The sequence below is a fragment of the Porites lutea genome, chromosome 6, assembly GCF_958299795.1.
Source record: "Porites lutea chromosome 6, jaPorLute2.1, whole genome shotgun sequence".
NCBI lineage: Eukaryota > Metazoa > Cnidaria > Anthozoa > Scleractinia > Poritidae > Porites > Porites lutea.
Genome location: NC_133206.1, coordinates 11,428,901 through 11,445,216, shown reverse-complemented (window position 1 = coordinate 11,445,216; position 16,316 = coordinate 11,428,901). Strand labels below are relative to the sequence as shown.

The 16,316-nt window shown below is 38.9% G+C and overlaps 2 protein-coding genes and 1 long non-coding RNA gene across 3 annotated transcripts in view; 2 read left to right on the top strand and 1 right to left on the bottom strand.

Moving 5' to 3' along the window:
- The window catches only part of LOC140940068 (uncharacterized), a 66,442-nt gene that overhangs the window by 5,728 nt on the left and 44,398 nt on the right, over positions 1 to 16,316 (top strand). The window lies entirely within an intron of this gene.
- Positions 1,104 to 3,745, bottom strand: LOC140941778 (uncharacterized). The gene is made up of 2 exons (XR_012166502.1): positions 3,371 to 3,745; positions 1,104 to 1,254 (listed from the first exon to the last, which is right to left on the bottom strand). It is a non-coding gene; the product is annotated as an uncharacterized lncRNA (long non-coding RNA).
- On the top strand, positions 3,807 to 15,635 carry LOC140941777 (chitobiosyldiphosphodolichol beta-mannosyltransferase-like). The gene is made up of 15 exons (XM_073390792.1): positions 3,807 to 4,138; positions 4,972 to 5,052; positions 6,246 to 6,352; positions 7,538 to 7,689; positions 8,354 to 8,443; positions 9,181 to 9,247; positions 9,660 to 9,709; positions 9,847 to 9,968; positions 10,248 to 10,286; positions 10,419 to 10,481; positions 10,578 to 10,691; positions 11,447 to 11,508; positions 12,750 to 12,802; positions 12,955 to 13,030; positions 14,262 to 15,635. The coding sequence occupies exons 1-15, from the start codon at positions 3,940 to 3,942 to the stop codon at positions 14,391 to 14,393; spliced, it is 1,407 nt and encodes a 468-aa protein (XP_073246893.1). The 5' UTR covers positions 3,807 to 3,939; the 3' UTR covers positions 14,394 to 15,635.

The following is a 16,316-nucleotide window of genomic DNA, read 5'->3' as shown; positions in this document are numbered from 1 at the left end:
GAAATTAACAAATCTTCCTTTTTTCCCATGAGGCGCCTTAGCAAAACTGGATTTTCCAGGTCCCCCTATTCTATTAGGGGAGCATTTGAATCCCCCCCCCCCCCCCCACTTACACACAGCTACACACACACACTAAACAGTTTTACTGTATGCACGGATACCGTTTTTTTGTGAGGGTGCAGTGATGTAGCGGTTTAATAGCATATTGGACTTCAGATCTAATTGTCACTGGCTTGAGGCCATGTCACTACCTTGTTTGTTTTAAAAAGAAAAGAAACTTCCCTGATGGTGTCTTTCCACCAGGTAGAGCAAAGGATAAGTGATTCCCTTCCCTTGAGGAGTAGCAATGTCAGTTGCCTGAATCATGATACAGAAAGCAGATGGTTAACACTTTGTTAAAGTAATTTTGTGTATAATTGGGGGAATCAAAGAACGAAATTCTAGTTACAAATCATACATGTACCTTGTGACTGCACCACAATACTGTGCAAGACTATGCTCTAAGAAGGATCATAGGGTTTCCAAAGGCTGCCAGCCATAATATCTGGGGTACCCTGCAGCTCTTATTAGTACACTAAAATATCTTGTTGCTTTTTATTCAAGAATTTGCCTCTTTAAAATTTCAAGGCCCCCCTTAATAACAAATAATCTACCTCAGGACCCCCCTCTTTGCAGTGGCTAAAACTTCGAGTCCATTTTATCACCCCCCCCCCCCCCCCCACCCCCGATAAATAATGAATGGTCCCTAAGTGTTAATCCCAAGAAAAGTGGGAGCTGAACAGGGTTACCGTAACCGGTAGATCCTGGCTTGAATTTTCACTTTACTTGTAGCTAATCTCCTCAAATTCAAGATGCACACTTATTACCGTCATGCAAATCACTCAAAGCTTTGGGTCCTAAGCACACAATATCACTGTAAAATGTCTGTTGTAAGCTCTTTTTCAGTTCTAATGATGCAGTGTCTATAGCCTGCAAAGCAAGTCTGCAAGTCAGGAAGACTTCAGTGCAGTATTCAACATACTGAAATTTGACACATTTTTACTTAGTTGAATAAGGAACTTCTGCAAAGCAGACTAATTAGACATATATTATAATTCCAAAGGTGTTTAAATCAAGATTTTATTGTCACAAATCCTTAATTACAGCAAAAATAATAAATCCACTGCACTTGTAATCTTGTAAACCAGCATAGCATTGAACTGAGACCAAGAACTTTACACAGTTTTCAGTGATACTTCCTCCACAGAGAATGTGCTTTGAAAAAAAAAAACAACAGAATTTTAATACAAACAATTTTTAAGCTTCAGGAAGGTGCAATACAACATGCAAGTGCTGTACAAAGTTTCCCTCACTGACAGAAAGGACTTGAGTTTGTATATTGTTTTTTAGGTAGAATTATTTAAGGTTGATGCACTTATGCCACAAAAGGCTTTATGCATGCATCTTGCTAGGATTGGGGGAAGGGGAGGGGCATAAACCAGGGCAATTTAACAATTTATTTAAGTTAATCCATAATAAATGAAACTGATCATCCCCAGAAAAAAGGAAGTTATTACAGCCGCCTTAACATAAGAGTAAATGTTTATCTGCTTAGCCGCAGCTGTTTAAACATTGGATAGTGCTATCCACCTGATAATTCACTATCCCATGGATAAGTATTAGGAAAACCAATTGCACCATCCACTGGATGGAGATTTATCAGCTGAATAACATTTATCCATCTTTTGTGAGACTGCATTCTGGTGTCGAACGTGGTGTGAAAATCTCCCAACAGGGGATGGCTTTTTCTGCCAACTTCCCAAGAGTAACACACTCCACCCAGCCCTCCACCCTAGGGCTAACATTGGGGGGTTTAATATACCACAATGGTGACCATAGTAAAAATGTCATCGAAAAAGTGTTTCGTGTTCTTTCAATTTTCATTGCAATTATGTCAAATCACCCACTTTGTCAAACGTAAGAAAGCTCTCCAAGCCCCACTTGTTCAAAAGGGGGATAAGGCTATTGTTTCTGCTGAATAGTGATTTATCTGGGCCCACTTCCTTGAAAGATGGTTACGTTTAACCCAGGATTAAGCCAAATTTTAAGCAAGGTTTTTTTGTCTATGAACATGTAACTGAGCTAATGAAATACTGTTGTGCCCTTACTTTGAAAAAAAGAAATGATAACACAAAATGTTACTCTAAGTAATGCATAGAACAGTAAATGCAAAAAGTTGAACAAAATTTTAATCCTAGATTAGTGCTAATCGGCCTCTCAGGAACCGGGCCCTGGTGAATAGTGCTATCCAGTGTTCAAACTGGGGACCTGGAGTTGAATCCTTAAGAACCATATCCAATTTCAGGTAGAGAAAGTGAATTTTGGGAAAACACTTGTTTACATCCTACACAAAACATGAAATTAGGCAATTTCATCTCTAATTGTGCAGTGACAGCAAAGAAATGTACAAAAAAGAGTGATACATCACAGTGCAAAGAAAGTCAGTTTTACAGCTTGCCATTCAGGCAACCTGTAGCTAGTATGTACTAGCCCACTAGCCCGGAAAAAACAATTTTGATCAACAGGATTTATCAGTTTTTCTGTAATCTGAATTTCCCAAAAAACTTCGCTGGCCCATTCGGCAAGTTAAGAACAGAATTTACCAGCCCAGTAGCACCGGGCTTTCAGACACTAATTTCTTTGCACACTGTGCATATGCATGTGCATTTGCAAGGTTGTTTCTTTGCTTATCAAACCTATATTGCTTTTTTGATGTTCTTATGTTGTCGCCAGAATGGCATCTTAAACTCCCTATTAATAGAGAAAGTTAAAACCCAGCCAGCCACCACCTGAGAAAAGATTAGTTAGAGGGTGAGGGATCCAGAAGTTACAGTGGCTCTGTACCATTGGAAAAAAAACCCTTATCATGTCCCTCCACTTGTGTCTTTTAAATTAACTGCCTAAACTAGCATCGATTCTCAGGGCTGTCAACCCCCCACGTCATGATATATTGAGAATTGACAGGGAAGGAGTGATAGACGACGTCACCGCACGACAAATGACGTCATTTGTGCCCAAAATGCTCGTTGATTCCGATCGACGTATATAGCACATAAACAGTTCATATTTAGAATTTATGAGGAAACGTTCGATGTTAACAGTAGCTCAAACAACGCAAAATAATTGAAATTTTATGGTCGGAAAGTGGAGTCTACAAGAAATAGCAACTTTGGCGCTTATCCGGGAGATATCAGATTCTAATCTGGAGACCGGGAGATACGGTCCAAAATCTGGAGTCTCCCGGATAATCCGAGAGAGTTGACAGCACTGGCTCATTCTGATATATTGAAGTCTTCCTTCGATAAACCTGAACAAAAAATAACTAACTTACCCTTCAAGTGAGGATAGTCAATGGCATAATTCAAAGCCATGGACAGGAAAACAATGTGTAGAAACGGCGTCATTCTAGCATTCTTGCATGTTACGTATTTGGCCCGGTAGCTGTTCCATATTCTCTTCCACCCCTGCCACATAGGATCAGCTCCTCTGGAAATATTACCTGCAAAATAGTCTCCCAGGTTCCGCAGCTTTGTGTCGCCAAAAGAATTCATCTTTTTCACGGTTCTTGATCGTCAAAACCTCTAAAAATCCCTCTTCGCTTTGGCTAAAACCGATATTTGATTTTTTGGGACTGCAGGGAACTATTATGGGTTATAGATATCCCATAGTTCCATAGTGCATTCACAGCAGCGTCCGCTGACAAGATTTTCTTGTGGACGTGTATTTTGATTTCAGCAGATCGCCGCGAAATCGCGAACCTCAACACGTGCAACCCTGAATGATCAACCCTTTTAGAGACAACTAACGTTTAGCCCAAAAGAGCAGAAAGAATCTCTGATCAGGCTATGTGTATTTTTCGTCTATACAGTGGAGATCAGACGTTTGAATAACGCAGTTTAGATGTATTTGGCATCGGTTTTGATTGCTTTTTTCGTCGTATTGATCACTGCCGTCTATTGGCTGAGAGGGCGAAAGGACAAATACAAACCAAGGATTTGTGTCCTAGTCCTTGGAGATGTTGGTAGAAGTCCCCGCATGCAGTACCATGCACTTTCTTGTGCAAAGGCGGGATTTGATGTAGACCTAGTGGGATTCGGAGGTATGCGATATATTGGCCTCTTCTGTTACATCAGGAGTTTTGGGGCCCGGGGGGGGGGGGGGGGGAGGGTCCATTCCCGTTGCATGTTGACAAGGTACTTTAATTTCTACCACCACAGTCAAGATATAATAGACAAATGGTCTTACATGTCACTACTCAAAATTTCCTATTTTTCTGCTTTTTTTCCCTCTCAAGAAACATTTTCTTGGTGATTAATTAATTATTAATGAAATTAAATATTAATTGCCCGTCAGAAAAATTAATGAAATCAAAGGAGAAGCATATTTTTTAACAGCCATCCTGTCAGAAATGACTTTTCGCATCAACCTGGAAGCTGGGGTGGGAGTGGCTAAAGTGGATATTGGATGGACTGCTCCTCTGGCCCCGGTAGTTCAAACGTTGGATAGCACTATCCACCGGATAAATCACTATTCAGCAGATAAGTGTTAGGGAAACCAATAATTGCGTTATTTACTGGATAGATTTTTATCCGGCGGATAGCGCTATCCACCTTTTGAACAACCGGGGCCAGGTATTTTTGGACATCAGACGCTCAGTGATCCACAGCAAAAAAAAAAAACAACAACAACAACCAAAAAAAAAACATTAAGGATGGGGTGGTATGTAACGCTAAGGGAGAGGAAGTTGCAGGGAGGGGGGAGGCAGAGTATGATCTCAAGGCTGGCAGCACATCCTGGCCGCTTCCCTTCATGGTTGCTTTCAGTCCCCTTGTTGGTGAGAGGGCCGGGTCACAGGGGCCAAGGGTGGTGGGGAATTTCAAAAAGTTTTATGAACTTTTTTTAAAGTTGTTGTTTAATCTGAATATTTTATAGGGTCCAGCCCTATCAAGGAACTCAAACAGAGTGGAAAGGTCTCTATACAGATTTTATCAGACTTTCCAGAAATATTTAGAGGTAAGGATTTCAGTATGCTTTAGTCACTAGGCCATGTTTGTTCTGTACCTCCCAGGGGAAGTACTCCATTTTATGGCCTATACAGGGATGTGCTGTTGGACATGGTATAGTTTTTGTCCTCTCTGTTCTAAACAGTGTACACTGTATAATGATTTTGGGTGAGTCCAGGTCCATACGGGTTATATAATTTTGTTTGAGTTTGCCCTAATTGGCCATTTTACATTTGTGTGCTCAGTGCCCTGGGGCCCATTTCTCGAAAGTCCCGGTAACTTTTCGGGCCCGAAGTCAAATATTCAAATCAAAATATAAAGAATAAGAGCGCCAGTCCTAGCTAGCAAACCACTCCATTTTGTTTCACTAACTGATAGTTTTATCATGCTAGATGCAAAACTTTTGAAACCTCAATCTTTAATATAAAAGGAGAGACGGCTTTCCGGCCCGTTAATTATCGGGACTTTCGAGAAACGGGCCCCTGGCCTTTGAACAGGTGACCTTGTTTTGTTACATGCACCTTCTTGTTTTTCATATGTAAATGATCATGTTCACTGGCTTGTTAGCATGAGAATACTACGATTTGCACATAAAATGCTGAAGGTTTGTAACAAAACCAGGTCACTGCCATCCTCGCTTCTATTCAAAGGTTAGAGCACGGAGCACACAACTGTAAAATGGCGTACGGTATTATAAACAGGGTATTGCCTGTACGACTGAGTTGATTTGCTCGATGAAATTTGTTTGTACTCCAAGTATTACAAAAGCAATGACTATAATGCAAATTTTCTCCATTGTAATTGCCAATGAATGGCTTTAAAACAAGATGGTGTGCAATTGACCTTTGTCCTAAACTGCAGGTTACATGTAATAAAGGTTATATATGTTTTTTAGGTTTTTTTTTGTCCTAAACAGGATCAGGGTTTCAAACCCTCCACTAGTCGAGTACGATTTCCCCCCCCCTCCCCCACACCACCAGGCTGTTCCTTTTGCGTAAGGTGGTGTCACATGAATTAATTCTAATGCACAAATCTAAATAGTAGTATTATGCTAACAGTTGAAACTGCATAGAAGGAAACAAACTATTAAACTTGTGCAAATGTTTGCAAAGCAAAGCTTCATTTTGAATTACTTCTGTCACAAGCTGCAATACAATGCTGACAGGAAAGAACTTTTACTGATTTTCTCAATCTTCATTATAGGTTTGCCTAAATTGGCATTTTTTGCAGTAAAGGCAGTATTGCAGTTTATCCAGCTCTTTTCCATCCTCATATGCTGTGGGTCTCAATGCACACATTTTTTAGTCCAGGTATTCAAGCAGTTATTTTATGGTACAGGTAATAAAAGGTCTAGGAAAGACCACATAAATAAGAGCTCAGACTCTGGCCTGTTTACAGCCCCTATTTTTACTTAAGATCATTTGGATCAAGCATTTACTATTACAAGCTGCCATGGCTGATCTGGGTTTCAAGAACGCTGTGGGGGCAGACATCCAGGTGTAAACCATTGGGGAGAGAGGTTAGAAAAAATGGGGAGACTGTATGTAATAACTTCATCACAGCTCATTTAAAATGAGTTAGTTGCCCCAGTAATGCAAATGTCTGATTGGTCATCAGTCAATATGTTTTAAATTAGGCTTCATAGCATAATTTTAGTAGACACATGGTGACAAATATGAAAATGGCTTTTGCACATCTATTGTGAGAAAACACCTTTGCCTGGAAGTGGAGTTTCTAAGCAAAAACAAGAAGGAATGGTCAAAATTTGCCAGAGGGCAGGAAGGAGTAGATTTGCTTTGCCTTGCAATTGCATGTACAGTACTGTGTATTACAGCATATTCACTCAGTAATGCCTGATGATTTTGACCTTTATTAAAAAAGACCAGCAAGAGGCGAGGAATGCTGACAACTCAGCCAGCCATCTGTTGCATCTTAAATTATAGATTTTCAGTTGAAAATTAATCTATTGTTTTTTATTTCAAAATCACACCACAAAATTTGGTATGTATTACCTCTATGGGGAATATGTCAAAATTTTGATGTTTAGGTTATGGTTGTAAATACAATGAGCATACCTTAAATCCTCTATTAAGCCCCCTGGGTGCTTATTTATTTCGAGTAAGTTTGAAGGGGGCAGCTTTATGTAATTTAGCGAAGGTGATGGTATCAATTCTCCACCAAAGCTAAAAGTAAAGTGGAAAAGCTCTGGTACATGAAGGTGGATGTCATGCAGCCGGGAGAGATGAAAAAAAAATCCGAGCTTCCAGCACGTGAATAAATCATACCAGATTGCGGATCAGTTCACATGAAGTGTTAAAGTCTACCATTTAAGAATAAATGGGGAGGGGAGAGGGGGGCTTAAAAGAGGGGGGGGGGCCTGAATAACTTTCTTCTCCTAAAATGTGGGGGGGGGGGGGTTCTTAATAGAGGATTTATGGTAATTCTTTATCTCATACTCAGCCTCATCCAATAACTGCTAATTGTTTCATTGATAGAATCCTCCAGCTATTCCATCACTTGCTGTCGTCTGTTTTGTAAGCATGTTATGTGGTAGCAAGTTCATTATTGATTGGCACAATTATGGCTTTACAATTTTGGCCCTCGGAGTGAAAAACGATGGACATCCTTTGGTGAAGATTGCCAGATGGTAGGTTTCTTTTCTGGGGCCTTATGACCCAAGCAATGTACAATGTCAAGTCGGAGATTAAGTTCTTCCCAGGACGATAATTAAAGGGGCTGTGTTACATTTTTCTGGTTCATTTGGTTAATTTTGCCAAAAATGTGTCTTTATACGATAAGAAAATTAACATTAGTGAGGAATCACAGCATTGTTTCTAAGAAATATCTCTCGCAAAGCATTGTAAGTCAAGCGTTAAAAACAACAGAAATGGAACTGGAAAAACTGTTAGGCTGACAAGTTTTCAAAAATGACAACTGTAATCTGTTTTAATCTTCTCCAAGTTTTTCCATCCGTGCCCTCTTTTGTATAATGTTACCTTCTGTTATCAGGGGCGGATCCAGGATTTTTTTAGGAGGGGGTGCACTCATCTCTTGCTCTACTTCAGCACCAATAAACCACATAGTTTTTTTTTTTTTTAGATTACCAGTTGTATTAGAAAACCGCAGGTCATCTCAAGGGGGGGGGGGGGGTGCGCACCCCCTGCACCCTCCCCCTAGATCCGCCCCTGTTTATTGTTTCAGGCCATTATTCTTATGGTTGCAGCTCTGGCTGTTTGAATTTTGATACATTTTGTGACACGGCTCCTTTAAAGCTAAGATGTCAAGGAAGAGTATTTTTCAATATTTTGTAGGTATGAGTTCTTCTTTGGAAGCATGTCCTCACATAATTTATGTGTCACTCAAGCAATGCAGAAGGATTTGTGGGATCAGAGGGGAATTAGGTTTGTAAACAGTGATTAACAGACAGTACATTTAATTATTGGTTTCATGAGAAGTAGCTCATTTCGTCTCCTAAAAACAGCCAAACATTGACAATTAAAGTAAACTGGTTTCTTAGGGGATCTGCAGTCATTAGTAATTTGATGGCACAACAAGCACAAGATCCAAGCGTACCATAAATATGAAAATTACAGTCAACAGATCTCAACAATCACAGGCTATGGTGCGTGGCCTCCTTAGATTAAAGAAAAACTGAGACTCGAGAAAAAATATTTTTGAGTGGATCCCCTTTCTTCAGGGATTTGATCCATTACTGACTGTCAACCTCTGCTTTCATAGATTTTGGTATTTTAATTGGCAGTTTTAGCAACTTTTAGCAGAAAATAGTTTCATTCAATTTTGGTAGATGAACGAGCCAATGAGAGCAGGCATATTTTTTGAGAAAACCATATAACAATAATATTTTGCATTTGTGTTAGAGTGGTTAATTCTATTGAGGCTAAAGGTAAAGGTTTTGCATTGTCAAAGTTGTAGTTTGCAGTAACAACCTAAAAAATTTTGTAGCATCTTGATAGAATGTAATTTATGTACCTAACAGTATCTAGTGACTGTTTTTCTTTTGTACACTCACAGTTTTTTTATTGATGTCTTTCAGTAGACTGACAACTTCCTTTTAGCTCTTCAAGTTACAAAAAATACTTACAATGCATGTACAGCTGAGTACCATACTTGTTTCCAGGGCAGTCACACTTTATGACAGACCTCCATTACGTTTTCATGCAGTGGATCTTACTTCACAACATGAGGTGACTTATGCTTGTTTCTCTGTTAATAAAATAAAAAATTATTGTACAACATTGTGTGCATTTCATTGTTTTGCTTTTGTTTTTATTGCAAAACATTATTCCTTATGGTAAATTTAGTATTTCCCATAGTTCTGCCAACAACTGCTGTTGACAGTATGTTGCTCATAGTGCAAAAAATGAAAACAGGTACAAAAAGAGTGGTTGGAATATTGATATATTGATTTTTAGAAACACACTTGTAAGCCATCTAAAATTTGGGGAAGAAACCTTAGAAACACCGGTGATATACACTAATAACATACATGATTTAAATCAAGAGGTAAAACAATGCAATAATTATTATTATTTAGGTAATCAGGTTACATTATTCTTGGAAGGTAATATCATCAATTCAACATTTCTGTTTTTGTAGCTTTTTGAAAAACTATCAAAAGAGTATGAAGTTTTCAGTGCATTGGAAAGGTAACAACTTTTATGTGGCTTTTTAATGTAGTAAGAACTTTTCAAGTTTCCTTCCCATTTATACGAATAAGGACACTTTCACATTATATTTTAGTATTATAAGTGTCAAGTTAACATTATTTTTATCCCATTTAAAGCCCTTCAGAATATAAGGAAAATGTTGCTTCCATGACAGCATTTACGCTCCAGCTCAAAGATGGGAGAGTTCTCAACAGACAGCGCCGATCTGCTCTATTGGTCAGCAGTACTAGCTGGACAGGTAGATAGCACCTACTTTCTTCCTTTTGAAACAGGAATACATGTAGATACCAGTATGTATGTCCATAGCGGATCAATCTTGTCTTTGTCTCCTAGCCCTAATTCATTAATAATTAGGGCTAGGAGACAAAGGAAATAGAGAATTAACCTAGGTTAAAAAATTTAACCTGTAACATATGACACACCACCTCATACCATTACTTCATAGTAAGACATCACACAAAATTTATTTATTTATTTTTTTTCATTTTATCATATGCCTTTGTTTTTAATTTTACAGAAGATGAAGACTTTTCCATTCTTTTGGATGCTCTTGAAGGTAAGAATTCTTCATTAAATTTTCCTGTTTCTTCTGGTAGAACACGTGAGAGGGGATATGAACTTGTAACTTAATACTGGGGCTTGTCACTGATTTCTATTAATAATCTCATGGTTTGTTAAATTTCAACAGCCTATGAGAAGTTTATCACTGAAAATAAGGAAAATCTTCCATCGTTAGTTTGTGCAATAACTGGTGAGTTTTAGGCTCATGCGTTTAGACAATTTTTTTTAATGTTACTTTAATTTAATGAAATACAAATCTGCTCATATTGTTCTTTTCCTTTCTCAGGCAAAGGACCTTTAAAGAAATATTACCAAAACATAATTATTAATGAAAAGGATTTTAAACATGTGAGAATATGTACTCCATGGCTGGAGCCAGAAGATTATCCAAGACTGCTTGGTAGGCCATTTACTCTATATCAATTTTATGAAAGGTTACTTTTAAAGTTGTTGCGTGTCACAAGACACAAGGTTCTCATTGCTCAGAATGTCAGATCGAAAATATCCAAAGATGCCTGAAGATTCTTTCCGAAGGCGTTGGAAGATATCTATAGACGTTTATCAGATTTTAAAGTCATTCTCACTCTTTTGGCACTTCAATGTCTCCAACATCTCGTACAGCAACTGGAAGTCAAGAAGGCTCATGTGCTTGGACTTCTGTTTTCTGAATATAAAAAGTAATGGGGTTAAATAACAGTCTTTGATGGAAGAACTATAGAAGGTAGTTCAAATAAAGAGTTCTAAAACAAGTTCTTGTAGTTCAAGATGTACATTTAGTTTCTCGACCCCTGCAAGCTAAACGCAAAAGTTTAGGCGAGAGCAAATGGGAAAAGGAAGTGGTTTGCTTTGTTTAGCTCTTACTTTAACTGTTACTTTCATTTTTCACACTAACGCTTGCTACTCAGGCTTGAACCAAAGGGTAGCTATTTCTTGAGGTTGTGTCCACCAAGTTTTGTTCACCAAACTAGTAGTCATTTTCGCAAAACCAAGAAATTCTAATTTGTTTGAAGCGAAGGAGTTGGCAAAATGTCACATAAGAATAGAAATAAATAATAATAATAATAATAATAATAATAATAATAATAATAATAATAATAATAATAATAATAATAATAATAATTGCAATAATAATAAATTAGATGTATATACTTTCAGGTTCAGCAGATCTTGGTGTGTGTCTTCATAAATCTTCCTCAGGACTTGATTTACCGATGAAGGTCAGTCTACTTAGAGCTTCATTACCTTCGTTCTATGCTTCCTGATCCCTGCACTTGAAGAGTTAGATTGCTTCATACCTGAAGAAACTTCACCTTATGCTTTAAGTCTGTGATAAATTAAATTTTTTGACCATTATAATGTACTCATGGCTATCAACCTGTTGCCTGCGTAGCATTCGTTTAAGTGGGAAGGGAAGGGGGAATTCGGGCGATGTCACCTGAATGGCGCCCTCGCGCGCCCAAATACAGTCAAAACCCGCAACTAAGAACCTACATTTTTAGGAGTTAGCCTAAACAGGTTCTTATATAAATGGTAGTTAACAGAATTTTAGGCTTTTTAGGTTCTTAAAATTGGTTCTTTATCCTGGAGAAAAAACAATTAAAACGCAGCTGCAAACAAGTTGGTCATTAGCCTATACTTTTATTTTCTTCAGCCCCACCCCCCCCCCCCCCCAAAAAAAAAAACATTTAAGAATATATCAATTTTCTTTAAAAAAACATTTTTACAACAATGGCAATGTGCTTTTTTTGCTTCAAATATGATTCTTGCAATGCAGCTGTAATGTAATATTATGATTTAAGAAAATAAGAACCTGTTTTAAATTTCTTAAGCTAAATAGGTTCTTGTTTATAGGGGGTATAAATGACCAATTTTAGGCTAACAGGTTCTTAATTTTTAGGTTCTTAGTTGCGGGTTTTTACTGTACCCAATTCAAACCAAGGGTGACCTTCTATGTATGGCATATACGGGGATGTGCCGTCGTGTGTAGCTTACTGAGAACAGGATCCCAAATTCGGAGAATTCACCTTTTTCTTGTCTAGCCGGCGAGCAAGCTCTCCATTCGCGGGAGTCACGAGAAGTCACGCGAGAGCCGCACGCCAAACAACAACTGCAACTTTGTTCATACCCAACAGTATACTATACTGATAAACAAAATGAATTAACAAAAATATAGAGGAGTACAGGCTGCCCCGAATAACCATAGGAGCTAAAGAAAATGGGCAGCCATAAGGAGCAGCTAACAGGAGACGTAAGTACGAGGGTCGCTCGGCCTCGCTCGCGCGTTAGCTCGCGCGCCCTCTCGCTTGCTCGCAGGCTATTTCTTGTCTGGAACAAAATCAGAGACGTGGAGAATACGCAGCATATGCTCTCGTAGAAAATTTAAGGAACCACCGCCTGGGAACGGATGGTACGTCGGAGTCGTAACTAACAGTGCACACATGTATATTGTCCTTATCAGGTGGTTGACATGTTTGGATGTGGCCTACCAGTGTGTGCTATACATTTTGATTGGTAAGAGTGCGGACTAACATTTCATTTTTTGTTATGTCACTACCACTCTTGATTTTTGAGGAAGTCATCCAGGAGGAAACTTCGTTTCTGTCTTTTGCATCTCATTAGCGTTCGATCTTGGACATATCTGTTTTCTTCTCTTTTTCTTTCAGCTTACATGAGTTAGTGAAACATGAAGAAAACGGACTGATATTCCATGACAGCTTAGAGCTCGCTCAACAACTGAAGGTATGTTTCATGAATCTGGCACCATCTGTTACAGTCTTGTTGCCTCCAGGAGTATAACTGAACTTCCAATAGACCGTTGCACGGTTTTTACAAGTTTTGATAAAGACCAGTAAGCGAATATCCATGGACACTGCTGAACATTTACAAGTATAATGGTAATACGTCCAAAGCGAGCGAAGATATTGCTTTCACAAAGTCGCGAAATTTTACAGACGTTTGCCATGGTGAGGGCTAGCATGCGTAGCACGCGTTTCCGTTTGGTTTCGGAGCAAAAAGAGCTCTTGGAAGGGGACTTTCGGTTTTGACCGCGCGAGAAATGAAACGAGAACCAAACTTTCCCGCTCTTTAACTTGTGCCATTTTTCGCGCGGTCTTTGACTCTTGTTCCTAAACCGCACAGAAACGCTTGCTACGCAGGCTAGGTGAGGACAAGAGCTTGACGCCCCACCAAACAAAGGGCTGTAAAATTCCGCGACTTTGCGGAGCTATTTCTTCTTCAGTTCAAAACAAACCACTTTTAAACTTGTCAGTTTTACAGATTTTTAGGTGTTAGTCCGTCCAGCCACGTTGACGGAGTTTTGCTGACTGGTCCCGTCATTCACAAGTCCTTTATATTAATTTTACGGTTAGCAAACGCACCAGAGTGTTTGTACTGCACAAGAAAAGTAAAGTGTTTTTCAATCAATCTAAAAAATGTGTCAATTCATAAAAATGGAAAGTGACTAAGTTGGGATCGCGAAAATTACGTATTTGCCCAAAAGTGACTAAGATGGGGTCTATAATTGATCACAGAATAGACTATAATGGGGTAGGGGCCCTGAGGGGCTAGCGGCACATATCCAGCAAAAATTACCCCAAGTAACCCCCCCCCCCCCCCCCGAACTCCTCTACCACGCTAAGAGCCTGCCTTAGCATAATTTAACAAATTTTATCTGTTGGTCAGTTGATGTATGTATGCCGAGTTTCGTTAAAGTTAGTAATTATATAGGTGTCTGGGTGTTCCCTTTGTCGAGGGTTTTCCCTTGGTTAGTTTTGTTTGTTTTGTTTTGCAATTACTGAAATAAGGTTATGTATCCATCTTTTGTTGTTATCTAAGCTTTTATTTTGATTGTTCTTTTGACATTATAGCAAAACCTACCTATATGCTCTTCAGTATGGGCCAGATATTAATAATTGTTCTTAACAGTATGAGTCTTTTCAGTCGCTTAATTGGTCTTCATTTTCTTTGACAGAAACTTTTTAAAGGGTTTCCTTTGAGCAAACCTTTACTCTCAAGTTACAAAGAAAATCTTGCAAGTTTTCAAAGGACACGATGGGATGCGAGCTGGAATAAGATTGTCCTCCCTCTACTAAAGGAAATTTGACAGTGCTTGTGCGTTTCATAGAAATGTTTGAAATGGCAGCTGACGAGTAAATCAGGAAAAATTTACAACTGAAATGTCGTCAAGGAGATTTGTAATAGGCAATGAAAAACTCTGCTGGAATTGTCTCGTTGGGTCACATTTTGGTTTTTCATCGTGGTCTAAAGTTAAATGGTAAAGAGGATTGTCGTTAGTTCGTCTCACGATGTAATCACTTGAGGTGTAAGATCGCCAAGCGTCACGTGCTTACTCTTAGTCTTCGCAGCACAATCATTTGTATCACATGACCCGCTGTGATTGGTTCATTGGGTCCTCTCTTTAACGGCAGACGCAGAATTTTTGCACTTTTTTTCTTTGGTGTTAGTCTGTTGGAGACACAACCGACACAACCTCTCTCTCGTCCTCTCTCGCACGAGAGACCCTGGCAACGAGGAGTTCAGACTAATGTCTTGAAGGGCCCCCCAAAAAATGGTCTCCAAGGGCCCTCCTCAACACCTAAATGACCGTCTTCTCGGGTGGAGCCTTCCGGTATGGAAAATATTGATGGTCAGCCCCACTGGATCAGATAAATGGACGTTATCTGCTCTTTGTGGTTAATTTACTAATTTACAATAAGCAATAAAATGTTTAGTACAAAAATAAGCTTACCAGATAATTGCAAAATGTGTTATTAGAGCCTGAGAACTACTGAACTTAACAAAATTAAAGACGCTTTCTGGTTAGCCCCCAGCCTTTTGGTTTCTAGGTTAGACACAGGTTAAAGGTATATGCTAAGAATCAATTTAACTTATTTAAGATGTGAAAGCAAAGAAATATATTCAATAATTAGGAGATTTTAGGTGCAAAAGGTGATCTTTTTTAATCTTTCCAAAGATCAGTTGCCATGAACGAAATTCCCTGACTTTGGACAGCGTCTTTGGTCTATTTAACTTGCTTCGTCGTTTTTTTAATATTTTAGCCAAATCTTTGGTTTTAAGATTGATTGGACCAGCTCTTTTGTGATAAGTGCTTTTACCTGCACTAAAGGTGCTGCCAGTTTTAGCGGAGTAGCCTCTGTTTTAAAACGAGGGTAAGTGTAAATCCATCGATATTGTTATTTTTTTATTTTCATGCCCTGATTTTCATGCAAATAAACTCCTTTTTGGAACAATGTGTTGCCCTCGGCCACATTTTGACAGTGGTGGTTTTTGGAACTTGGAAATGACCTGTTTCTTCATTCCATCCTGTGGGTATCAGTGGGCTTTTATATAGACCACTTAATTCTAAACGTCCTCTGGGGACTTATCACTTGCTATTGTACAACAGCAATAACCCCATCGTTCTTTTTAGTGACAAATTAATTAAAGATCATGGTCCTCAACGACCTCAAGAATCACTGCTCATCGGTTTCCTGCCGTGGTTTTGCTTGTCTTAATAAATTCTTGCTCACACTTCCAATGCAAAAAAGCTGTAAAAACTATGCAAGTAGTTAAACTCTCATAACCGTATTTTTAACGTAGGTGTTCCAAAAACACGAAGATGAAAGACCAATAAGAGGAAAAATAAAAGAAAGTGAAAAAAATAACAATAAAAAGGAAAGAAGAAAGGAGCCAGCTGAAAGAGCGTACACGCTACCCCACTAAGCGCATCATTCGGGCAGATCTGAAAGCCAGTCAGAGAAAAACGTTCACGTTTCCAGTGCGGAAATGATTGTTCTTGAATGATGGCAATTGAAAAACTGAGACAAAGCGGTTAATCGAAAGTTGAACAAGGACTCGAATTTTATTTTTCCGGCGAGGATCAGTAAACAGCGAGCCGGAGGGGGAAATGGCCGCACGTTAATGTGGTAAAAATCTGAGAACTATGTTTGTATGCGGAAGCGAGTAAAAATATATCCTTGTTTGCGAAAGTAAAAATATGTCAATGAACTGAAAAGCGAGCTGGACA

Bases quoted from the DNA above. Each gene is read 5' to 3' on its own strand.
- LOC140941777 (XM_073390792.1), top strand. From the start codon at position 3,940: ATGTATTTGGCATCGGTTTTGATTGCTTTTTTCGTCGTATTGATCACT. The intron at 8,444-9,180 runs GTTTGTAAACAG...ACTTGTTTCCAG, and splicing joins TGGGATCAGAGGGGAATTAG to GGCAGTCACACTTTATGACA. The intron at 12,803-12,954 runs GTAAGAGTGCGG...TTTTTCTTTCAG, and splicing joins TGTGCTATACATTTTGATTG to CTTACATGAGTTAGTGAAAC.